This window comes from Saccostrea echinata, unplaced genomic scaffold (genome assembly GCF_033153115.1).
Source record: "Saccostrea echinata isolate AGI-Se365-2 ecotype Australia unplaced genomic scaffold, CSIRO_AGI_Sech_v1 ptg000019l, whole genome shotgun sequence".
NCBI classification, from domain to species: Eukaryota; Metazoa; Mollusca; class Bivalvia; order Ostreida; family Ostreidae; genus Saccostrea; species Saccostrea echinata.
The window spans coordinates 3,447,815-3,475,513 of record NW_026889768.1 but is presented as its reverse complement, the minus strand read 5'-3'; the positions used below and the strand labels follow the sequence as shown (position 1 = coordinate 3,475,513).

Sequence of the window (27,699 nt, the reverse complement as noted above, 5' to 3'; positions counted from 1 at the left end):
ATGTATAAACACATAACTTGTTGTCTTTCTTTTTTATTAGAGTTTTTAAAGAAATGGAGTCCCAAATATTTTCCACAACTACTGAAAGCATCTATGGAAGCGCAAGGAATTGTGTCAACAACTCAACTTGACAACACAAGTAGGCAAACTGTGTCATCTTGGATCAAAAGAGTTTGGTCTTTTTTGTCTGAAAATCAAGATTTGATCCCAGAAGTTGAAACACTTCCAATTTTACCAGAACCAAGGAATGGAAAGTCTGCTATTCACAGTCTGTATTCTTTGAAGGGAGACCATATGCTTACACAGTCACAGGGCTTGACTCCACTTCCTGGTGAGGTGAAAGAAGTTCTGAAAATTTGTGGTGTAGGTTTATTGGAAGCAGTATCATTTGTCCCAGATGAAATCGTAACCAAATATATTGCATATCCAACAGCAGAAGATGTTTGTAATGTTTTGGAAAAAGCTTTTAAAAAAAATGAAAGCTATATTGGTAAGATCAATCAACTATCAGTGAACACAAGGAAACATTTGGCTGTATTCTTGGAAAAAAGCAGCTCAAAGAAAATGACGGATTCCTTGAAGATATATTTACGGAGATTGAAGTTATTTCCAGTTCATAATTCACACAAAGCAGGTGCTGACCTTTATTCAGTGATGGATGTTACAGGCATTGTCCCCCAATCATTGAAGAATTTCCCAGTCAAATACCCCACTCTGCTGATTGATGGTAGTTTTTCTCTGGCTTACAGTTTGGGATGCCCAGAATTTGAAGAACAAAGACTGATGGAAAAGACCCTGTGTGCAATTTCAAGCTGTGAAATATACCAACCAGAGGAAGTTGCTTTGTTTATGAATTATTTTCTGAAGAGACTTGATGAGTCTACTTCTGGAAAGCAGTTAGAGATAGCTTCCAGTATACCATTTGTTGAAACTGGAAATAATGAATTGAAAGCTCCAAAAGACTTGTTTAATCCATCTGATGCTGAATTGCATGAACTTTTTCAAGGAGAGGAAAAAAGCCGTTTTCCAAAGAATTCTGTAGACTGCTGGAAGTTACAAAAACTTAAGATTAAAACCTCAGCAGATATTACTGCAGCAGATCTATTGGAGACAGTCACATTTATGGAAATAACTGAGGCAACATTAGACTGTGCTAAATGTACAAGGAAAGCAAATGCTGTCCTTAAGTTCACTGGTAACCTGCAGCAGGATTTAGAATTTAGCAAGTTAATTGAGGAAATGAGGCAAAAGTGTTGGATGCCAGTGATGAGAAAGAGACCAGAAAGATATCCAAAGCAAATGGATTGGAAGGGTGATGAAAAGAAGGTATGCAGACCCATTGATGCGTGCTCTCAAGAAAACAGCTCGGTTGTTGGCTCTGTATGTTTTATTTCCGATTGTGATCAAACCCAAGAGGTGTTACAATGTTTACTACAAACCCCAAACACAGATCTAGCTATTCAACAGTTAAAACACTTGTCAGAGAAGTACAAAGACTTGAAGCAACCTTTGGAGTATGAATGGATGCTGAAAGAGTTGTTTGATTTTCTGGCACCAAAGGATATAAACTCTGCTGAATTGAAACAGTTAGACATTGTTCCAACTAAATTATCATTCACAAAGAGCTCAAATGTATACATAGAATTTTTGAGTGATACATGCCAAATACAATTAGAGCCTTACATGTATCAACTGAGTGAATGCTGGACAGATAAGGCTGAAATGAGAAACTTCTTTATTCACATAGGCTGCAAAGAGTGTTTGACCACTGAAGATCTCATACTGGTTGAGGAAAAGATCAGAGACTACCACAACTGTATTGATAGCCCCCGAGAAAGCAGTGAGTTCATAAGAGATTTGCATATTTTGATTGATATCTTGAATATTTTGAAAGAAAATTGTGAAAAGTTGTCTCAAGAGCAACTGCCTCGTATCCTTTTTCCAGTTCATATGAAAACAGAGCACCTGCTTCTGAAACCAGCTCAAGAGTGTACCTACACAGATGACAAACACATTGAACTTCCGGAAGTACAAAGAGATGGAGAGGAAGATGAGGAGCTTCACTTTGTACATGAAATGGTCAGAGAGTCTGTTGCCGAGTGCCTTGGTGTTTCATCCTTGACACGCAGAGTTATGGAAAGTGGAGGGATTGAAGATTTGGAATTTGAACAATGGGGGCAAGAAGAACCACTTACCACAAGAATTGGAAATCTTTTAGAGGAGTACGCTGAGGGACTTCCTGTGTTCAAGGAAATGCTACAAAATGCTGATGATGCAGGAGCAAGTTGTATGAAAATACTTTTTGATGAAAGACAAAATGTACAGGCAAGAACTGGTTTGATTGACAAAGGTATGGAAGAGTGTCAGGGACCTGCCCTTTGGTTTTACAATGATGCTAAATTTGAAGATCAGGATTTTCAGAATATCATTAAACTTGGAGGTGGAACCAAAAAATTGGAGAACACAAAGATTGGAAAATTTGGATTAGGATTCTGTTCTGTGTACAATGTAACAGATGTCCCTAGCATCGTCAGTGGAAGGTATATTGTTTTCTTTGACCCAAGAACTATACATCTTGGAAAAGCTATCAAGGACAAATCAAAACCTGGTCTTCGCATTCCCATTTCAAAGGTGGTGAGCAAATTCAAAAAGCAGTTCATGCCTTACAATAAAATTTTCAATTGTGATCTTTCAGCAGAGAATAATCAGGAGGAATATGATGGCACTCTCTTCAGACTACCTTTACGTACAGCTACACAGGCGAAAGACGAAACAAACAGCATATCCTCAGAAGAGTACAGACGTGGAGATGTTGTGTCTATCTTTAAGAAATTCATGGAATCTGCCGGCAATCTATTGCTGTTTACACAAAATGTTGAAAAGATTGAACTGTACTCTCTTCAGTCTGATGACCCTGAAAAATGTTGCCTGTTATACTTGGTTGAAAGGAGTGGAGAATTACAATGTACAAACCTTCTTGAAAAGGCCAAAGCTTTAGTATCAGTGGGAGAAAAGAGATATGTGGAGACTTTTAATATTAGCATCAATGTACAAGTGAACAGCAGTGATGTTGAAAGGTTCTTTGGAAGAAATTATGAAAATACCATGATTGGATCAGTTTCTAACTGGACTGTGTCTTGGGCTGTATCAGATATTGAACTAGAACTTAAGGGATGTCTTCCAGTAGCCAGTACAGCCATCCCTCTCTCTTTTTCACTAGACAGAAATCAAGGTAATGCTCCTTATGGATTCTACAATACTGGACATGTGTTCTGCTTCCTTCCACTTCCACAGGAAAGCCAAACTTTAGTTCATCTCAATGGCTGTTTTGCAGTAGAACAGACAAGAAAAAGAATTGTTTCTCCATCCCATGATGTCACCAAAACAGAAAAACGAGCAGACTGGAACCAGTCATTGATGTCAACAGCACTGAGCACAGCATACATAAACATGCTTGAAAACATCCAGAGCTCCAACATATCAGCAGAGTATTCAGCAGTGTGGCCTGTGTCTTTTGAAGGAAATCTCTTCAACTCTCTTGTGTCTGCATTCTATGAAGATATTTGCCAGGGTGAATGCAAAGTATTTTATCAAGATGGAAATCCATTGGAAAAGTTCTTTCTTGGTGAATGTGTCTTTCTGGATTTTACTTTGCAAGATGATCCAGATGTGGGAAAAACTGCTTTCCAGTGTCTGAAGCAGTTTAATCCTTTTGGAAGGCAAGTGATGCACATGCCTCTTCATATACAAAATGAATTTAAGGCGGCCGGCTGTGAGAGTTACTTGGATGAACAAATCTGCAGTGAAGAGAGTTTTTTCACATCTGTTTTCCTTGTAAATCTTCAGGACAACTTTTGGAACTCTGACAAAAGAAAGGAAGTACGCAACTGCCTTCTGAGGCGCATTCTCAGGGGTGGCAAAGGGAAAGTCCTGAAGAAAATGAAAGATATTGAATGCATTCCAACAAGGCCAGAAGGATTACTTAGAAAACCATCAGAGTTAATTGACCCATCTTCAGATTTGCATGAAATTTTCTGTGTCTCTGACAACAGATTTCCTGAAGATGAATTCATGTTGTCAGATGTCAAGCAGGCTTTGATTGACCTTGGAATGAATACAAACTATTTGCGTGATGAAATACTGCTTGAAAGAGTTCAGAGCATACAAGCTTGTGCACAGATTGATTCTGAATTAGCAAGAAAGAGGTGCATTGCAGTATTAAAATATATCACAGTAATCAATCCGTCACAAAATATACTTGAAGAAATCAAGAGCATTCCATTCCTACCAGTGATGAAAAAACCAAGTGATTGGCCATGCCAATGGGGCTCCAGCCAAGACTGTCAATTTGCAGCTCCAAACATGTTATTCAGAATGAACTGTAAGTACTTGATTGGAAACATACAGAAAATTTTAGATGAAAACATCATACAGGAATCAGGGTATGACTTATTTAGAAATCTTTCTATGAAGTCTTCAGAAGATGTGGAGCAAGACCTTGTAATTTGTCAACTTAAAACTGTTTCAGAGTTGGGAAATAATGTACCAAGTTCAAAAGAAAACAATTTGAGGAAAATATGTGAAGCTGTATATGAATATTTAAACAACTGTGTTTCATTAGAAGACTTGGAAAGTTTTCAGACTTTGCCTTGTATACTTACACAGTCCTGTGAGTTGGTGGAACCACGCCGTACATCACTTTGCAGCACAGATGATGTTCCACCGTATATTTACAAAATTGATAATAAATGGTCGGACTATGAAGATTTCTTGTTAAGTGTTGGTGTTCATCAGGTTGTGGAATCAGATCTCATTGTAAACATTTTAGAAAGCATTGAGATGGTAGAAGGGGAAGCTGTCGAAAATCTAAATGCTGTTGTCAAACTGTTCAATTTGTTGGATGGCAGCAGACTTGTGAAAGAGTTCCTTCTACCTGACCATAATGGAATCATGAGAAAACCAGGGGATATGTGTTTTGATGATGGAAATGACAAAATAAATGATAGAAACCTAATTTTCACTCATGCAGATCTTAGAATTACAGTGTGCAAGAAATTCAATGTGCAGTCTAAAAGTGCAAAGTACATCAGAAGATTTAAATCTGGTATGCCCTTTGGACAAAAAGAAAAACTTGTGACAAGACTTAACAATATCTTGGGTGATTATCCATGTGATATTTCAATACTTAATGAACTTCTGCAAAATGCAGATGATGCAGGAGCAACAGAAATACACTTTGTGTATGACAAACGAAACCATTCTGAAGAGGAATTATTTGATGAATCCATGAAAAGCATTCAAGGACCAGCTCTTGTTGTCTTCAATGATTCTTGTTTCTCAGAGAAAGATATCGAGGGAATATCAAATCTTGGAGAGGGGAGTAAATCCGATGATCCCAATAAAACTGGCCAGTTTGGAATAGGATTTAATGCTGTTTACCACATCACTGATGCTCCATCATTCTTGTCAAAAGGAGAGAAAACCCCAAATGGTGGAACTTTGATTTTGTTCGATCCACATTGCAGATATGTTCCAGATGCAACTCCGGAAGAACCTGGACTGAGAGTTGATGATCTCAGTTGTGTAAAAGAGAAATATTCAGGAACCTACCAAACCTATCTGCAGGATATTCTTCCAGCATCTTCAGGAACCTGGTTCCGTTTCCCCCTACGCACAAAAGAAATGGCTGACAAGTCGGAGATCAGTGAAGATGAGATTGATGATGAAAGAATGTCTAAAATTTTATTGGCATTCAAAAAGGAAATGTCCAAATCTTTGCTATTCTTGAACAATGTAAGGTGTATTAAGTTGTCAGAGATTGAAGATGATGAACAGATTTCAACCCATTGTGAAGTAAGTGCTGTACTTTATGAAAAGGATTCAGCTGAGATGACATTATTTCAGTCAAAATGCACAAAGGAGTTGCTGTCATTGAAAACTGGACAAAAAGTTCTCGGTGAACATTTAGGATTTTCTTGCAATTATCACATTGATATTAAGATCAAAGCAGATGACAGGGAATGGAATGAAACCTGGGCTGTATCAAGAGTGTTTGGGACAATGACAAAGATTTCTTTGACAGATGAGTTAAGATTTGGATACAAGACAAAGAAAGTAAATCTCTCACCAAGAGCTGGTATTGCAGCATGTTTGACACCAAAGTCTGACAGTGATTCGAAGGAGATGAAAACAAATAGTTTGAAGGACTTCTGTGAGAATGATAACAATTTAGCAGAGTCTGCAACAAACTCACCAGAAAATTTGAAGACCTCGAGGGCATTTTGTTTTTTGCCTTTACCATGTAGAACTGGCCTGCCAGTCCATATCAATGGTCACTTTGCTCTGAATTCAAGCAGAACAAATATTTGGAGAGACAGAAAAAACCAACACACTGTAAAAGGTGCATGGAATGAATTGATATTAAGTGAAATTTTACCATTTGCATACATCACCTCTTTGCAGTTCCTCAAGAAAATCTTATTTCCTGGGTTGCAGAGCAATCGTGCTGACAGTATTGATGTGTACAACAGTTTTTTCCCAGTCATTGACGAAATAAAAGATGATATATGGAAAATAGTTGCCAAAATACTGTATAATAAAGTGGTCTCATGTGACATTGCTCTGTTTCCAATCCTGTTAGACGATGAAACAATTGCATCAATGAAGGCCACTGACTTCATTCTTGCCAGAGAAACTGTAACAGACCAGGAATCAGCAGTTGCTTTTGTACCCTTGAAAAGCCAGGAGCAGAGATTCCCTGCATATTTTAATGAGCTAAAAGAACAATTTAAACATGAAACCAAAGAGCCTTTTGATGGTACCAAGAATGAGAATGATGATTCCCAATGGGCAATGATTCAACACACAAGAGCTGCAGAAATTACAAAAATTCTGAAAATGATAGGTCTTAAACTGCTGAATTCAACTTCAGAGGTATTACAAAGCATTAAAATGTCTCTTTCATCCTGTCAAAGCACTGAATTTATTCCTAAGGCAATAGAGGCTGCTGATGTGCTTCAGTATTTGCTATCATGGAACACCAACTGTGAAGACAGATGTAGAATAGACTCTATTGGTATAGAAATTAAATCATCAGTTCTGAAAGATGTGACAAATGTTGAGACTTTGTTGTCTTATTGCTTTCCAAATGGAGAACACATCAGTCACCTGGAGGGAATTCCATTATGTGTTTTGGAAAGTGGAATACTGACCTGTTTTTCTGGGTCATCTCCAAAAATAGTGTCTGAGTTCTGTCATCTGCTGAAGAATTCAAAAGATGCCTTTTTAAGTAGTGCACTGGTTCCTGTTTTCAAAAACAGTCTGAGTAACAGCCCATGTCTTCAGAGACTCACTATAAAACACTTTGCAGAACTTTTGGAAGAAAACCTCAGTAGTTACTACAAGAATAGGTATCCAGTTTTGTGGAATGATGGTGAAATAGAAGTGCCATGGATTAAGAAGGTGTGGACATTCCTTGTTTCAACAAACAGCAAAGAAGAGGTAGCCAAAGACTGCATCCAGTATCTCTCCGATTGGTGTCTTGTTCCCACTCAAAACAGAATGGGAGAATATTATTTATATCCTTTTTGCTTGGCTGATGCTGTTTTGAGTACCAACTTTGACTGGAAAGATCGAACAATGTCACAAGTTGTGCCAAGAATGGATTTTCCAAGATTATTGAAACTAGAGTTGGTTAAAAGCCAGAAGCTTTCAAATTATTTATGTGCTTCTGAGTCAACACCCCGAAATGTTCTGAGAATGTTTCAGTATCACAAAGGAAAGTATTGCCTATCCACAGCAAATGCAAATCAAGTTCTATCATTTCTTTTAGCCAAGCTGCATTCTAAAGTGTCAGAAAAAGATGAGGAAATTATGACTCTCTTCCAAGATACTTGTCTGTTTGAAACCTTTGATGGATTGGTGACTGATTTATCATTAGGAAAGAAAACAATATGCTTGAAAGATGAGGAAAATTTTCCAGAGGATAATCTACATTTCATGTGTGAATGTTTGGGAATTACTCTCCTCAGAAGAAAAGACTTCCTGGAAGATTTTGGAATTGTTTATTTGAAGCAGGAAGACTTCTATGTGGATATTTTCCTACCCAATGCAAATTCTTTGGAGAACTTCATCTTTAGAATTCATATGGAGCATATCAAAAGTACAAAAATGTACGCTGGAGAGCAAAATGAAATGATGAGAGAATTGATAGCAGGCATACCATGGATAGAAAATAAAGAAACAGGAACATTTCAGAGAGTTTGTGACTTCTATTCACCATATTTAGAGGTTTGCAGTCTTCTTTGCTCACGGACTGATTTATTACCTGCAGAGTTCCATGATTCAGAATGGGAAGATTTTATGGAATTTGCTGGGATCAAGAAAGACATACCATTTGAGATGTTGCTGGATTTTGGTAAACAGATTGAAAATGCAACCACCTTTGATGAGCTTGTTATAAGAAAGTCCAAGGTTCTTTTGAATTACATATTCCAGGAGAGGAAACTAAAAGATGGATTTTCAGTTTTCATGAGAAATTTCAGGAAGATTAATTGTGTGCTTCCTTTTGAAGTCCCAAAGACACATGCAGAAATACTACCTCAGTGTGGGAGTGATAGATTTGTTTGTTTTGAAGGATCGTTTTTTTCAAAAGGATGGGAACTGGTTTGGTCACAGTGCATTGTTATTCCTGAGAAAGTGGTTGGAAAAGTAGATAAAGAAAAAGTAGATAAAGGAAAAGTAGATAAAGACATTCTCGGGATCAGGAATGCTCCTAATGTCAGTGATGTGATTAATCATATTCACAAACTTTGTGCTAAATTAAAAACTGATAAGTGCACAGAGAAATCATTGAAACTTAAATTGATGGAACGTGTTTACACAGAGCTAGACAATTTGTTGTCCTCTTCTCTGAATCGAAATTTTCTCGTACAGGAGCTGAAGAGGGGACTTAGTGAAACACCATTCATCTATAATCACGGTATAGATGAATTCCTTTGTCCTTATGAAGTTGCTTTGCAGCTTGACACAGAAAAATGTATAGAGGGCTACCTGCACAGAGGACCTGAAAGATTTGGCAAATTTTATGAAATGTTTAGAGAGATTGGTGTTGAGGATAATCCAGGATTTTACCATTATTTGCGTTTGTTTAACTCGCTGCACAGAAAAACATCTTCAAAATCAATGGCACCAAAAGAGATTGAGGTTGCACAAGAAGCATTTAAGGACTTACTGAGGTGCCTTGAAGCTAAAAATCTTGAGTTCAGACATATCCCACAAGTGCTTGATTTATATCTGCCTTCAGATGATAACAAGCTAGTGCTTTCCACAGAGCTCGTTTTGTGTGATAGACCATCTTTTAAAAAAATATTAGGTGAAGAATCTACAGTTCAATATGTAAAGATAGACTCGATGCAAAAAACAGATTTGCTCAAGAAACTACCAGATCAATTCAGACCCAAATCACTATCTGGACTTTTTCATGAGGTGACTGAAATAGGACATGGATGTGAAACTGATGACTATATTTCAAGGCTGAGGAGAATTTTCCAGTGTGAAGCTTTCGTGGAAGGAATTATCACCTACATTCAGACAAAAGTAGAAGAAGGTGTGGACCAGCAGCAAAAGAGCAGCATTGTAAGTTCACTCCAGAATGTTCATTTTAAACAAGTTGCTTCTCTGCAGACAGTCCTGAAAAACAATGAAAATCAAATGCTGATAGATAAAACTCGTAGAGACAAATACATTTATTACACAAAGACTGATGATGGAATTGTGATTTATTTGAAAATGAATCCGCTTTGGACTTCCTTTGAACAGTGCTTTGAGGCATGGAAATCTAAACTTGGTCAGGTTGTCTGTCTGTGTGTGCCTAAGAGGATGCTTGTATCACATCAGGATGGAGATTTCATTGCTGAACTCCTGCTTTGTGATTCAGATATTGACATTGTAGAGGTTTGTAAGAATCACCAAATTAAACTACAGTCAAAAAGTTGGTCACCTGCTTTGGGGTCACATGTACCCATTGATCTCCATGATACACTTGACAACACATTCTGTGATTTTCAAGAGGGAGATATTGTAGCATATGAAGTATTTGACCCCCTTGTAGAGGTTGATGGTGAGGATAATATACTGGTGCTTGACTCTGAATTTATTTACGTTCGTGTGATTGAAAAAGATGATGAAGCTGAGTTTCCCTATTATACTGTGTTTGATGGTACAAAGAATATGTCAGTGAGCTCAATTAAACTTTATAGATTTGTTCGCAAGGCTGAGGAACAAACAACTGAGGTGGTGCCATTTAGTACTGAGAGGATTCAGAAACAAAGCAAAGACCAGGTTCGTATCCTTGCTGATATAAAAAGAAAGTTGATCGCTGCATGGAAGTTACCAAGACCAGAGAGAAAGGCAGTCATTAAAAGATTGCTTCTTCAATGGCATCCAGATAAAAATCCTGGAAACACTGATGTGGCAAAAGAAATCACTCAGTTTATTCTTGATATCATTGGAAAGTTGGAACGAGGAGAAATAAAAATAGAAGACTATGCAGCGGGATATAGTGGTGAAGGATCATCTTACCACTACGGAACGTCTCAAAACGAATGGCACCATTTTCAAGAAAATGTTAACAGCTGTGGGAGTAAGCGACATCAGAACAGGAGACAGGACAGGTATTCCAGTGGTGGCTACTATAGTGGATCTATGTATACACGTCAGCCACCCGATCCACAACCAGCTGTTGGTCTTCAATGGTTGAGGCAGTCCAAGTATGACTGTCGGGCAGCAATTGACATAATCAGAACTGGTGGACAGCAGGATTCCAATACCATAAAAATCTGGAACTAGGTCTGCTACATAGCTCATCAGGTATGTAAGGGCCATGTCACACCAAGCTGCGTCCACACGGAGTCATTACGGCGTTGTAAAAATGTTACAATCGCAGTGGAATCGCAGGGAAATCGCACAAATTTCTGTAAAATATTTACTATGTGAAGATGTCACAGCGTCCCTACGGCAACCCACACGTTTCTTCGGCATTCTCGCGGCGTGTTACTGCGTTCCCAACGGAGATCTCTTTGCGATTGACTGCGCTTCCACGGAGCTTTTACAGCGTGTTAGGAGTTGTCACCTCGCGTTCACGGCGTTCTCACTGCGCTTGCTGCGTTCACAATACGTCCACCATGCGTTCTTCACTATGTATATATATTCAGAGGGAGTGTAACACATTTTTTTTTAAAGATTCGAGTAACATAGGGAAAAGACTTCAAAAAGGATATATTTGAATGATTTAGTACCAAATTACTGTTAGTTTTATAATTAATTATATAATTATATATATATATATATATATATATATATATATATATATATATATATATATATATATATATATATATATATATATATATAAGTTATATAATTAAAACCCTTCTTTTTTCAATTATATCAATTCAGATGTGTTTTTTCTTTGATTTTATTATGAATGTAAAAAATAAACACACTGAAAGGTTGTTATAAAATTTAAGTAATTCCATGGCAACTCCACTGAAACAACAGAACAGGTTCTGGTGAAATTTTTACTTCCCAATTCTACTCCCATACTCCTGGCCAGGAGTGCAACAAATATGTTAGAATTATTGCTGATCAAATATGAGGCCATTGCTCTTGTTTTGTGAGCTGGCTGACAATGCTCTAACAACGCCGTGAAAGTGCATTGTGATCACCAACGTACGCGGTAGAAACGCCAAGGGAGCACAATGATTGCAGTGACAACTACTTGTTGTCGATGTGTAATCGCAGTCAAAAAAATCACAAGACAATCTCATTAGAAGTGCCGTAAAAGCGCGATAGAAACGCCCTGACATCTCTAAGGACTCCGCGAGGTCTCCGTGGAAGCACAGTCTACTATCACTGTGTTCATGCTGCGATCATGTGCGTCTTCACGGCGTGTGTACGGAGCTCCCACTGCATTGTTGGAGATCTCACCGCGCTCATACTACATTTCTACTGCGTTCTTAACAGACGGTGATCACACGGCGCATACTTTATGCATGCCCAAAGTGCACGCCGTCCCCTGGTGTTCTAGGAGACCCTACGCGAACCTACCGCGTTCAGTGGAGATCTCGCTGCATTGTCACGGCGCTGTAGGAGACTCTACTGCGCTCAGCTCAGCGTTTTGCATTTTTTATGGACGCCATGTGATCGCCGTGAGGACGCAGTCCTGGTGTGACAGGGGTTTAAACATGTTACTTTTCTGTTTTTGAAGGATTTAAAGCTGACATGAACTCTTAAATATGTGATATTTTCATCCTTGTACAACTTGTTTCATTCCCGTCCTCCCTTTTCCGCCATATTTCTTTCAGATACGCTCACTTATTTTACCTACTATATAAACCCTGATGCATTTGTTACACTTGAGTGATTTTCTAGCCTGACTATTAACATGTACACATCTCCGATAGCAAATTTTTGGAACACGCCATAATGTAGGCTTGTACACATATTCAATGAAGCAGTTTTGGAGCATGAAATAAATCTAACAATCCATTAAAACTAGGAATTTTATTGAAAACTGGAAATGAGTATATAAATTTTGAATAATTTAGATGCAGATCAAAACAAAAATCAAAACGGCACATGCATGTTTGATACAAATATGTATTTGAACAATAAAGAAGAAAAGGCTACCACATGCATTTTTTCCCTAATAACACTGTACTGTTGAGCTTTATGCAGCTGTTATATATGCTACACGGTATAAGCATATACTATGCAACTTACGCATTCAAGTATCACAAATTCAGATATATTTACACGCATGCCGAGAAAACGTGCCGAACACTCATCTACCTGAAATACTGCTATCACTACAGGGATGTGCACATGTCGAGAGAATTACTTCTTATTTTCCTTTTATTGAAATATGCATCACTGAAGAAATAACTCTATTTGTAACTCAATGGGTATACACATAGTCACTAGCACTTGAACTCACTTGGTCCTTGCCGATCAGCATTTTTGGTCAGGGAAAATATCAAAGGTGGAAATGACTCTGGTTTTTGCCTGATTAGACAATATAGTCATGCAAATAAAACATTTCAGAAATCGAAGTAACTACTGTTGGTACATGTAGTAAATATGTTCATGAATGTGGCTTCATTACATCAAATTTATTACATAAACATACATTCATGTTACGGATCTTACATCTTTTAAAGAAAATGAAGGGGGGGATGGAAAATGTATAATACATTTTTCAATATATTTTAAACAGATGTTGGAAAAAGGTAGGATTTTCCTTGATCAAATTCATGAATCTTTAAATACCTAGAATGAACTTGCTTCAACTGTTTCAGATGTAAAACGATAATATATCTTAAATTTACACACACTGAATGATTTGTTTCTGTAGATAGTTTATTTTCAAATCAGAGCACTTTCAGGCATCATAAATTACAAGCACGATAGATACAATTACCAACAAGCACAGATATAATTATATGTATATAAAATAATCTACAGTACATGTTTTTGTATACATTGAAGTTGACTAAGCATTACACTATTAGTATATATGAAAGTAATATTGATAATTGAAATAGTTCTACTGTGTACCCAAATGTAAAGTGGGGAGATTCAACAATCCTCGCATTGTTGAATATTATCACATGGCGATACAAAAGTTCTAATTATTACATTACATGAAGTGTTTTTAACAATTACACATATTTACATGTTCTAGATATTTAAAGAAATTTTGTAATGTGACTGAATGATTAAAATATGGTTGGATGCATGCGTATTATTTCTTTAAATATTATACAATTAACAGTCAAAGTTTACTGGAAAGGAAAACAATGTGCCCCTGAGTGTGTCCACCCCCCACCCCCCCAAAAAAGTTGTTGTTTTTTTTTTAAAGTTGGTATTGGTTATTATCTTTTTTCTTGTTAGCTCACCTGAGCTGAAAGCTAAAGTGAGCTTTTCTGATCTCCCATTGTCCGTCTTCCGTTCGTCCATCCGTCTGTCTGTCCATCCGTCTGTAAACTTTTCACATTTTCAACTTCTTCTCAAGAACCACTTGGCCAATTTTAACCAAACTTGGTACAAAGTATCCTTGGATGAAGGGGAGTTTAAATTCTTAAAATAAAGGGCCAAATCCCCTTACAAGGGGAGATAATCAAGAAAAGACTAAAATGGGGGGGTCATTAAAAATCTTCTCAAAAACCACTGGGCCAAAAAAGCTGAAACTTATGTGGAAGCATCCTGGGATAGTGTTGATTTTAGATTGTTAAAATCATGACCCCTGGGGGTAGGGCGAGGCCACAATAGGGAATCCAAATTTTACATTTAAATATATAGGAAAAATCTTTAAAAATCTTCTTCTCAAGAACATCGGGGCCAGAAAAGATTAAACTTTTGTGGAAGCATCCTGGGATAGTGTAGATTCTAAATTTTAAAAATCATGACCCGGGGGTAGGGCGGGGCCACAATAGGGAATCCAAGTTTTACATTGAAATATGTAAGAAAAATCTTCAAAAATCTTCTTCTCAAGAACAACTGGGCCAGAAAAACTGAAACTTATGTGGAAGCATCCTAGGGTAGTGTAGATTTGAAGTTGTCAAAATCATGACCCCTGGGGGTAGGGCGGGGCCACAATAGGGAATCCAAATTTTACATTTAAATATATAGGAAAAATCTTTAAAAATCTTCTTCTCAAGAACATCGGGGCCAGAAAAGATCAAACTTTTGTGGAAGCATCCTGGGATAGTGTAGATTCTAAGTTATTAAAATCATGACCCCCCAGGGGTAGGGCGGGGCCACAATAGGGAATCCAAGTTTTACATTGAAATATGTAAGAAAAATCTTCAAAAATCTTCTTCTCAAGAACAACTGGGCCAGAAAAACTGAAACTTATGTGGAAGCATCTTGGTGTAGTGTAGATTCTAAGTTATTAAAATCATGACCCCCCAGGGGTAGGGCAGGGCCAAAATAGGGAATCCAAATTTTACATTGAAATATATAGGAAAAATCTTTAAAAATCTTCTTCTCAAGAACAACTAAGCCAGAAAAGCTGAAACTTATGCGGAAGCATCCTGGGGTAGTGTAGATTCTAAATTGTTAAAATCATGACCCCCGGGGGTAGGGCAGGGACACAATAAGTATTACAAGGGGGGAAATCTGGTAAAGAACAGCATGGCCAAAGTTGCTCAGGTAAGCAATGTGGCCCATGGGCCTCTTGTTTAAAAATTTCTGGTAGGAACCCTCTGGGTTCTTAAGAGCTTCTAATAGGTATAAAGTAACCAAAAACTGACTTGGTTACCCCCGGAAAGTTATTGATAAAGGTCCATATTTCCATTCCCGTGAAATATAGTTTTCACAATTGTTTAGTCTCCTTTTCGTTCCTGCTGGACAATTTTTTTCCTGCAGGTTTGTCCCGCCCTCTCCTGGAAAAATTCCTTGTTCTGCCCTTGTAAAGACTATAACATTTCCCAAGATTTTTAACTTGCATGTAGTCCATCGGATTTTACATGCATTATTGCCCTTATGGATGCTTACACAAGAGAGAGAGAGTATAGTGCTATTGAAAATGCAAAAAATATTTATCCATAATCTTGCGGTTAGGTGCGGGTGTGGCCGTTCAACAGTGGATGCTTACTCCTCCATGATGCTTGATCCCTTCTCTGATGTTTTTGGAGGTCCGTGTTTGCTTTGCTCCCGATTTGTATTGTTATATATCTAATGAAAAATATCTTACACCATCTGGATATATTAGTGATCAGGGCTGCGTTCAAGCTCTCCGCTTCTGGTCTATCTAAATACATGTAATGTGACCATTTTAGCTGTTGTTAAGATATGGTCCGTGCAATAACGAACTGTTCAAAGAGACTGCCTGCGAAAATTCTCCAATCTGGAAAGGCTTACTATACATGCATATAAAACAGGCATTTAGCATTGTTTCTCAAAATGTGTGAATGCAAGGGGGGGGGGGAGGGCGGAGGGCAGTAAAATGATTGACAAACAAAAGAGGAACTTCAGGCATTAAAAGTTGAAGGTGGGGGGCAGAAAAATAACGAAATACTCGTGAAAAAAAATGAAAAAAGAAAATAAATAGACATTAAAAAAACTCCGTTGTCAGGGGAGGGACAGATTCCATTCATACTATCATTTTTGGCAAAATGTATTTGAGTACAATATACAATAATGCTGGATGAGAGTGGGTGGGGGGAGCCAGCCAGTCTTAAGATTAAAAAAAAAATCCTTACAAAATTAACCCGTAAAAGACGGGGATGATTTTCCGAGCATAATGTTTTACTGTTTTGTATGCTATACACACAAAGTGTCCATTATGTCTTCCGGCTTTCCCCATTTCAAAAAAATGCTACGTGCCTGAAAGACACTCTCAGAAAAGGGGGGTACCCCCCTTCTCCACGTGTGTTAAATTGTGTTCTTGTTAAATGCTTTCATGTTGTGTTCTAAATCATTTTCTTACACCCAAACAAATCAGTGAGTTTTTAGATAATCAGCAATCAAATTTTTTTGTGATTTTTTTTCACAGTCTCGCAAACACTAATTCCCTTTTTCATTTTTGATATTTTCCCCTGACCAAGATCTTATCAGCACGGACTAAGTGTATTTGAGTGCTAGGCTGTACGATGAAGTGACAACGTGTTTACTGTTGAGTATTTATGGAGTTTATTACTTTTTTGTGATGCATATTTCAATAAACGGAATACAAGGTGTAAATCACTCGGCATGTGCACATCTTCGTACAGTGGTCTATTTCCAGGTATGAATAAGTTTACAGCGTTTAACGTGTTCTCTCGATATGCATCTATTGTATTTGAATGCATATGGACATGCATAGCAAATACGCTGGTTGTTTGTTCCATATTCTTATGATAGATTTATTGTAAATTGTTTGTAAGAGTTTTACTGTGTATTATTTCAAGTTTATTATGCATATATCAGTATGCTTTAAAAAAAAAGCGCAACAATGTTTTTCTTCCAAACTTGCAATTATACTATTCAAAACGATAGTTATTCATAAATATCTTCATGAATTTGTATCTGCTATGGCTTTAAAATGTTTTCATCAATTCATGTGTTCCCAAATACTTCACTATTGGAGATGTGCACGCGTCAATAGCCAAACCAAAAATTCACTCAAAGCGTAACGAAGGCATCGGGGTATATATCGTTACTATAAGACAAGGTATCAAAAAAAGAAATATGGCGGAATACGGCTTGTTGGTATGAAACAAGTCGTATATTGATGCAAATGCTGGGTTTTTAGCTCACCTCGATGAAGTCGAGATCAGCTTATGCTATACCCCCGGCGTCGGCGTTAGCGTCAGCATCCCAGTCAAAGTTTTAGGAGCAAGTCCCATTCCAAAGAACTATAAGCCCTACCTGGACCAAACTTGCATGTATGATGCATCTAGGGATGGACACTACCACATTTGCTTCGGATGCTGGATCTGACCTAGATTTTCCAGATGAATGACCAGGTTAAAGTTTTTGGAGCAGGTCCATTTCCAAGTAACTATAAGCCCTACCTGGACCAAACTTGCATGTATGATGTATCTAGGGATGAACATACCACACTTGCTTCAGATGCTGGATCTGACCTAGATTTTCCAGATGAATGACCAGGTTATAGTTTTTGGAGCAGGTCCATTCCCAAGTAACTATTAGCCTTACCTGGACCAAACTTGCATGTATGATGCATCTAGGGATGGACACTACCACATTTGCTTCAGATGCTGGATCTGACCTAGATTAACCAGATGAATGACCAGGTTAAAGTTTTTGGAGCAGGTCCATTCCCAAGTAACTATAAGCCCTACCTGGACCAAACTTGCATGTATGAAGTATCTAGGGATGGACACTACCACATTTGCTTCGGATGCTGGATCTGACCTAGATTTTCCAGATGAATGACCAGTTTAAAGTTTTTGGAGCAGGTCCCATTCCCAAATAACTATAAGCCCTACCTGGACCAAATTTGCATGTATGATGCATCTAGGGATGAACATACCACACTTGCTTCAGATGCTGGATCTGACCTAGATTTACCAGATGAATGACCAGGTTAAAGTTTTTGGAGCAGGTCCATTCCCAAGTAACTATTAGCCCTACCTGGACCAAACTTGCATGTATGATGCATCTAGGGATGGACACTTCCACACTTGCTTCGGATGCTGGATCTGACCTAGATTTTCCACATGAGTGAATTTTAGCCATTTTTTAACCAAATTAGCATGGATGATGTTTCTAGGGATGGACACTTCCTGACTTGCTTTGGATTCTGAATCTGATCTACATTTTCCAGATGAGTGACCAGAGTAATTTTTATACGCCCGTCTTTAGACGGGACGTATTATGTTATGGCGTTCATGTCCGTCCGTCTGTCTGTCTGTCAGTCTGTTAGGTTTTCTCGTGTCCGGCTCATAACTTTAATACTATTAGGCCTAGGATTATCAAACTTTGTCAGCTGATACTTCTTGGGTAGAAGGTGTGTCGTGCATGAAAAGTAGGTCGTTCTGACCTTTAATTAAGATGCTATGGCCAAATATGGAAAAATCCTGTCCGGCTCATAACTAGAAAACTATTAGACTTAGAATCTTCAAACTTGGCCAATTTATGCATCTTAGGTAGAAGGTGTGTCGCGACCTATTTCAAGGTCACTGTGACCTTTAATTTAAGTGAAATTTAAAAAAAAACTGTCTTTTTACTATTATATTACACAATCCCAAAAAATGTATAAGTGTTGCAGTATCCTTATTAAAGAAATGTTAAAATCAAGAAAATACTTATTTTTTTCATTATATACTTTACAGCAATCTATAACAAATATAATGTTACAAGAAAAATTCCACCTCTCCCATGGGTGTAATTATCAAGCACTGGTCAAGGAGAATTTTGATAACAGAAAATTGCATGTCAAATTAGAGAGAAATTAATGAGTTTAGTGTGAGGAGCTAACTGGTGGAGCATCTCTGATCAAGCAGGTGTTATCTATATCTCTTGGGAATTGGGCAGAGGAATCAGCCATGTTGGATTACATAGTTTTTGTGGGCTAGCCTAACTTTTAAAATGAATTTGGTGAAAAGGAATTAAAACTAATTTGATATTGTATAATAAATTAATTTGATATATTAAACTAATTAATTAATTAAAACTAATTATACTCGGAAGGGGGGTGATATTGGAATTAGCATGCCCGTTGTCCATACGAATTGCAGCTTAAAACCAGTCTGACATTGAGTCTAAAAAAAAATCAAGTATTTCAAAAAAAAGTTTAAATTATGGTATATAGTCCCTACAAATGTAAGAGTCAAGCAGAAACCTTATTAAAAATGTTGCATCAAGATTACAATTTTTTTTTTCTTTTTATAAATCTTTCTAACAAATTGAAAAAAAAATCTTTGTTTTCAAATTTAATTTCAGTATGACATAAACATGCATTTTAATTGCACTACAAAGCAGATAGCACAGATCCATTCATCCGTTGGGAGTAATGAGTGGACATGCATCCAGTTAAAGATTAATTAATGAGTTCAGTGTAGGAAGGCTAGCTGTCTCAATCATTTTTGTTAGAGCATATCTGATCAAGCAGTTCTTATCTGTATCCTTTGGGAATTAAACAGAAGAACCGCTGGTCAGTTTATAGCATATTTCATTTGATGGCCAGTCTTATTTTAAAATTAATTTGGTATAGATTAAGGGGGGGGGGGCAGATGGGCATTTGTCAAGCTCTAACACAACTAGTTGAGGATCTATAATGTAATATTTGTTATAATTCATGCCTACACCACAGGAAATGTATAAACAAATAATATAAGGAATGGAAAAATCTTGGAAATCTGTGTATCAAGGTTGACTTGATTTTCTTGCACTCTAAACTGTTTGTGATAATTGAACAATATTTGACGGGCGTATCATGCTGTGGCGGGGCACTTTATTTTGGAGAAGCTTTATAATATTGTGGCCTGTCATGATTAAACTTGCATAGATGGTGCATCTAAGGATGAAAACTTCCAGACTTAATTTGCTTTGGATGTTGGAACTGACGACAATTTTCTTGATTACTAAACAGGTTAAAAGTTTATTGAGCAGGTCTATTTCCAAGTAACTACAAGTCCTACTTAAACCAAACTTGGATGTATACATGTATTGATCTTGGGATGTACCCTATTTAGGAAAACAAAATATTATGTGAAATTTGCCTTACTTATAGATAACATTCGTCGAGGTGAGCTTCGTAATCTTTGATTACCTATGTTTAAGAATTCATTTCAGCTTTAAGAAGAAAAACTGATATACTCCTGCTTACAATTCATATGGGCACCTTGCATGAAATGCAGGATATCCATAGGAATCATGTCTATCCGTCTGGAAACTCTTGGGACATGATAAACAGTTTTCACCATAATATTTTCAAATTTAAAAAAAAAAGTACTTTTTAACTATAAATTCTGTGTTCATATTGCTTTGTCCATCTGTATGAAAAATTATACAGTCTACACTAGATATTTTGCAATTCAAGGCACAACCAATTTTTTTCAATATGATGAAGTAATTATATTGAAAAAAAAGGAAGTGAAAAATATTAAGAGACATATGCACCTATTGGCCCTGTGACAATATTTTAAATCCTGCTCCCAATCTAGAAATCCTTTAGACAATCCTAAACCAATTGCATAGTTCATCATTACAAAATTTAGAACACTTGAATTGTGAAATTAAAATCATTTGTTAGTCCCCTACCGGTGAAACCTGAGGGGACTATAGGTTTCCTCTGAGTCTGTCCGTCTGTCTAGCTGTCCCTCTGTCTGTCAGTCTTTCCCACTTGGTTTTCCGCACTTTTTTCCTAAACGCCCTAAGATATTGAGCTGATTTTTGGTATGTGAGTGTATCTTGATGAGTTACAGATCGAGCTAATTGCATTTCGTTCCTCTTCATTGATTTTTGTCGGAATTAGGCCTTTTCAATTTTTAAGGGTTTTCTACAATTTTCTTCTAAATGCTTTCAGATATTGAACTGATTTTTGGTATGTGACTTTACCTTGATTAGTTGTAGATCAAGTTTGCATTTCATTCCGCTTTATTGATTTTTGACGGAATTATGGCATTTTCAATTCTTAACGGGAACCAGATTACACTTGCCGGTAGGGGAAGTAGTATTACTAATGCAATACTCTCAGAATGCTTGTTCATTTAAAATTTGTTTTATAAAAGTCTGGTGTTTTTCAACCTCTTTATATTCTTGATTTTATTTATTATACCCCAGCTCCGAAGGAAAGGGGGGTATAATGTTTTACCCTTTTTGTCTGTGTGTCTGTCCATAACAAATTTCCATCTCAGTTTTCTCTACAACTACTCATCACAGATGATTGCAATTTTAGCGCTATCTTTGTTTAGGCATGCCATATATTGGGATTCATTTTTGTTCAAATCTGATGTCAACTTCCTGTTTATCTGTGCGTCTGTCTGTACCAAATTTCCGTCACAGTTTTCCTGTCCGTCTAGCTGTCTGTCTGTCGGTCTGTCTGTTCGTCTGTAAACTTTTAACATTTTCAACTCATTCTCAAGAACCACTTTGCCAATTTCAACCAAACTTGCCACAAAGTATCCTTGGCTAAAGGGGATTTAAGTTGGTTCAAATGAAGGGCCACGCTTTCTTCCAAATAGAGATATTTAGAAATTAGTGAAAAATTAATGGCATCATTTGAAAATCCTCTTCTCAAGAACCACTGGGCCAGTAAAGATGAAACTTATATGGAAACATCCTCAGGTAGTGTAGATTCAAGTTTTTTCGAATCATGACCCCGGGGGTAGGGCAGGGCCGCAATGGACAATCAAAGTTTTCCATAGGAATTTATAGGAAAAATCTTTAAAAATATCCTCCTCAAGAACCACTTGGCCAGGAAAAATGAAACATATGTGGAAATAGCCTCAGGTAGTGTAGATTAAAGTTTGTTCAAATCATGACTCCAAGGGGGGGGGGGGGGGATGATCAAAGATTTACATAGCAATACATAAGGAAATCTTTAAAAATCTTCATCTCAAGAACCACTAAGCCCTGATTGGTCATGTTGATATGGAAGCATCCTTAGGTAGTGTAGATTCAAGTTTGTTCAAATCATGACTCAGGAGGTAGGGTGGGGCCACAATGGATGATCAAAATTTTACATAGAAATACATAGGAAAAACCTTCTTCTCCAGAATCACTGGGTCAGGAAAGATGAAACGTATGGAGAAACATCATCAGGTTGTGTAGATTCAAGTTTGTTCAAATCATGACCCCCCCCAGTGGGTAGGGCGGGGTCCACAATGAACCATCAAAGTTTTCCATAGGAATTAATAGATATGAAAAACCTTTAAAAATCTTCATCTCAAGAACCACTAAGCTCTGATTGGTCATGTTGATATGGAAGCATCCTCAGGTAGTGTAGATTTAAGTTTGTTCAAATTATGCCCCCCTCCCTTTAGGGATAGGTTGATACCACTCATAAAATACTGAACTCTAGTCAAAATGCTCATTTTAGCGATGTGGCCCATGGGCGTCTTGTTTTTTTTGGTCTAGTGGAAAGTTCACTAGATGTGGACTTCCATAACAGCAGCTTGCTACTTGTGTTTCATTCCTAGTTTGATGGAATTTATCCCTAAGCTTTTGTTAATTTAGGTTAAGATTCACATTTATCATCATTTTCATTATCCAAAAGCAGTGCACACCTAAGCAGAGATTCATGTTGGCTTTTAAGAAAATCTGTCATCAGTGTAAACCAATTCACATTTTCATCTTCTTCTTCAGAACCACATGGCCATTTTCTAACAAACTTGGCACATAGTATCTTTAGGTAAAGGAAAGGGATTTAAGTTTGTTTAAATGAAGGGATACACCCTTTCAAGGGGAGATAATTAAAAAGTAAAAATGGATTTGGTCATTTAAAAATCTTAAGAACAATTGGACCAGAAAAAATGAAAATTGTTTAAAAGCTTCTTGACATAGGATAGATTCATGTTTGTTCAAATCATGACCCCCAGGGGTAGGATATGACGGATCAAAGTTTAACATGGTAATATATAGGAAAACTTTAAAAATCTTCTTCACTAGAGCAGCTTAGCCATGATTAGTCATATTTAACTGGAAGCATCCACACTGGAAGCATAGTGTTGATTCAAATTTGTTCAAATCATGAACTCCAGGAGTAGGGTGTGGCCACAATGGGCAATCAAAGCTTATGAACATAGGAAAAATCATCAAAAAAATTTCTTCTCAAGATCAGCAAAAATATGATTAGTCATTAACCCCTTTATCACTGCAGTCAACTCAGCTGCTGTTATCACCAGATCGAGGAGCTAGTCTCCTGCTGCTGTGATAAGCCAGGCAGTCTGATCACATAGATAATAAGGCTAATGACTCTCTTATCTTTAATCTAATGTATATAAAAGTATATATATTCAGAAAGCCTATAGATTTTACTTTCCAACGGTATAATTTTTGCAAAGATATCATTAATTTAACTTTATTAGGGGTTAAACCTGATGAAAAATTAAAAACACATCTCAAAATTTTACTTATCATTTTTTAATTTGCATTTTTCTCATTAAAAGTGAAGGTAAACCATATAATATTTTTGCACTTATTTTATCTTTAGCTTTTCTTCTTTCAGATACACTTTACAGCAAAAAAATCCATCAAGAAAATTTAAAGTTATGATAATTTGAATGTCACTTGGTATTTTCCTGGAAAACAGAGTTTTTCATGCATCACAATACCTGAATGTTTTGTTGTAAAATCCAATGTAATATTTTCAAAATCCATCAAATAAAATACACAACATTAGCACATGTAAAAAATAAAAAATAACTTCAATAATTTTTTCAAAGATTAGCTGTTAAATTCAAAATAAAAGGCAATTTTCACCATATACGGTAACCAAAACTGATTTTCACATTATTCACTGTCTCAACATCCTCATGATGTGTTTGGACTGGCATTCCAAATGCACGGGAACATTACACTGTGAACATCCAAACTTAGTCACTCCTTTCCTTTGCCCTGGAGCCCCAGACAATGAACATTCTCGACACACTTTGTTTTTCTCATACAACTTTGTGATAGAATGTTCAGTTGCTCGCCCACCACAGTCAACCTTTGGTGCTTCTCTGGATGAACGTGTGTCGCCAATCAAGTCCTCCACAATTTCCTCGAGGAAATCTTGGAAGTTCGGCCAGCGATCCTTTCCAATTTCTGGATGGGTATCCTTAGCTACGACGTACGCATTATAAGCAGACACCATCACCAGATAAAAAAACAATCGGCGCCACAATTTCTTTGAGCGATGATGGACCATGTAGTATCCAATCATCTGGTCGCATATGTCAACTCCTTTCATATACTTCTGGTAGTCTGCTAGAAGAAGGGTACCTCAACTACATTCTGTGCTGCGGCGGCTGCTCTACGGGTCACTTGTCCTTGGTGCAAGGGGTCATGGAAATTTGACAAAACCAGTACAGGTTTTGTGTCCTGCCACGCTGTAAAGGTGAGGATATCCTTCTGTACCACCTTGTACTCATGCTTCTGTAGGCGCAGATTTTTTGGAAGGCATTCTGCTGGAAGACCTTTTCTGTTTGCTCTGACAGTGCCACATGCCATGATCCCTCGGATATGTAAATCTTTGAGAAGCTCCAGGCTTGTGTAGAAGTTGTCCATATAGACAGACAGATTGCTGCCAAACATGTAGGTACATAGGTCCATTACCACTCTGTGTGTTAGACCTTTCTCTTGGCCATCCTCTTTTCCAGTGTATACCTGAAATGTATAGTCATGTATACCCAGTATCACTCTCAGCCATAGTCCAAACCCTGATTCCCCATTTGATTGGCTTAGCTGGTAAATACTGTCGAAATCCTAAACGGCCTTTGAATTTTACCATGCTCTCGTCAATGGTGACGTTTCCATATGGTACATAAGTTTCTTTGAATTTCTTGTTTAGGAAGTTTATAAACCATCTCATTTTCCACAACTTGTCCAGCTGATCTGGCTGTACCTCATTGTTCTGCAGGTGCAAGTACCTCCAAATTTGCCTAAATCTGTCTCTTGACATCACTTTCCCAAATGAAGTACAAAATAACTACTTACTTTGTCGCCAATAGTCATTTTTTAAGGGTAACCTGAGGATTCCCATTGCAAAACATAAGCCAATAAACGCTTTGATGTCGAAGGCATTCACTGGCATCCATTTTGCTGCATACGGTGGTGGTGGGTTTTTTCTCCTCTCCTGTTCCGCATATAAGTTCATTTCCTGGACTATTCTATCCCACATTTCGTTAGTCCAGAACAAGTTAAAGTATTGTGCAGCGGAGGCTTCTTCAGGATGTTCAATTTAGCACCCCCTACCTTTCTATAGCGAGATGGTAGACGGGGCTGGAAATCCTCCGACGTCCATTGATTTTGGAAGCCCAGGAAATCGTTTCTGTCACCCGAATCTTCCGTTTATATGTTCAATAGCCAGTCGTCAACGTCTCCAAGTTGAACTTCGCGATCTATTCTGTCAATATTTTCTTCATTTACATCCAATCCATCATCTATATCATCATAATTTGAGTCAATATCGCTGCCCTCACTCAAGTCTGCATCTCTCGCCGCCATGTTGCTTTCGTTTTGTAAACCGACGCATCATTTCTTTGTTTCTTCTGGAATTTTCCCCTCATAAATAGGTGTCTAGTTTCACTTTTTATTGCGCATGATCAGTGGAAATTTACCTAAGTCTGATTCGTATAGACGTTTTCTTTTTAACTTACCATGTAACAGTTTATTAAGCGTCTGAATAACAGCGTTTGTGTACTACCACTGGAGTTGTATCCCATACGAAATGGTAGACTACGACTCGAGTCTTTTCTCGTGCGAAAGGGGTTAAAATTTAAGCATACTCAGGTAGTGTAGATTGCAGTGTGATCAAATCGTGAGCCCTGAGGTTAGTTTGCGGCCATTATATGTTTTACATAAGAATGTGTAGGATAAAGAATCTGCTGATGAATAACAGAAGGGTGAGCATTGTGGCCCATGGGCCTCTTCTTAAAACATCTACCTTTAAAATATCACTGACCGTGACAATGTCTGGCTAGGAGAGCTTCAATAAAAGCAACTCGACATCAGCTCAGTAGACCCATAACTTAACTCATAAGTAAAAGTTCAATAATAGGGATTTCAATTTAACCAATACTTTATTGGTAAGAGAATGGAAAAAACAGAAACCTGGAATTAAGTTTGATTTTAAAATGAGTGATATTTCAAAATAAGCAATTTCAATATTAGTGGAGCAGGCTGTATGTATAATAACCCATCAGCTTTTTTGTTAAATCCTAATAATGAACTCAGTTTGATTTATCAGAGGCCCTTTGACCATTCTATAATTAAGCACTAAATGAATCATACAATGCTGTATGTAAATAAATATATCTTTAAAGATTTTTACATAATTTACAAAAGTTACAGTCAAAATTTTAATGATTGCATTCAGTAGGTTGAATGCAATCAAGCAAAATCTTTTTTAAAGGACACCTCTGTTGTTGTTAAGGAGGCGATATTTCTTTGTTTCAGTCTTGTGAGAAGGCACTGAAGGCTGTATTGTATGGTCAGGATGCCAACATTTCCAACCTCTATAGGACTACCCATGACTTGTCCTTGCTTGCCTCGGCTTCTCCCTCCCTTGCCTCAGCTCGTGACCCAGTGAATGAGTTTGCTAGAAATATCACCAATCTCCACACCACAATGAGATACCCTTCTGATGGACAGCTACCTGGAGACAGGTTTACCAAGGTGCAAGCCGAGAAAGCTGTGAGCATTGCTCAGAGAGTTATTGAGGCATGCGAGAACTGCTTAGTGTGTTGACCAAAAAAAAAAAAAACGAGTTATTGAGGCATGCAAGAACTTCTTAGCTTCAATGTTCAAGGTTCAATGATCATGTACTAATTAACATAATGAATCCTTTAATTGTAGAAGATACAGGTATATCAAAGTGCAAATCTTTTTTTGTTTTTTTTTTAAATATGTTTGATAATTTTTTTGAATTCATTTAGATTTCACTGTATTGTAGAATGGTTAATATTTCTATATAGGTTGTGATGAGAGCTTTACCATATTTAGATAATTCTTTTTATCGTAGCATTACATGTGAAGCTATTTTTTTTACAAGTGTACAATCTATCTTTACAAGGTCTCTAATTTATGTATTTCTTTATGGGTGTATTTTTTTGCAATCTGTCTTCTTTTTTTTTTTTTACAAAGTACACAATTGGGAGAATGATATGCAAGCATTTACATATGTCCACCTCTGGGCTAGAATATGACCAAAGTAGAGAAAAAAAATTTGCACATGATCACTTTAAAATCTCCATTACAATAAGTTTAACCAAGAAGGCTCCATTCACACAAATTTTTTTTAGGAAATTGTAAATCAGGTTAGTGTCATAGTTCATAGGCCTCTTGTGTGTTTTTATGAATACTCACTTTAGTGATATATGTATAGCTTAGATATTGTTATAGAAATGCACATAGAGTAAGCTACTTGTATCTGAGTGAAATATTTTTTACAGGGTATGTGCCTATACACTTGTTACAACTGATGCTCTTGTTGTGTGTTTATAATTCTTACTTTAGTGATATATATATATATATATATATATA

General features: G+C 37.2%; 1 protein-coding gene across 1 annotated transcript; it reads left to right on the top strand.

Annotated features, from left to right (window-relative positions):
• Positions 1 to 93: 93 nt before the first annotated feature.
• LOC133189678 (sacsin-like) lies at positions 94 to 27,209 on the top strand. Its single transcript, XM_061325076.1, is given in 2 exon segments — positions 94 to 10,869; positions 26,614 to 27,209. Coding segments are annotated over 2 exon segments (11,067 nt in total). The 3' UTR covers positions 26,905 to 27,209.
• The last annotated feature ends 490 nt before the right edge of the window (positions 27,210 to 27,699 follow it).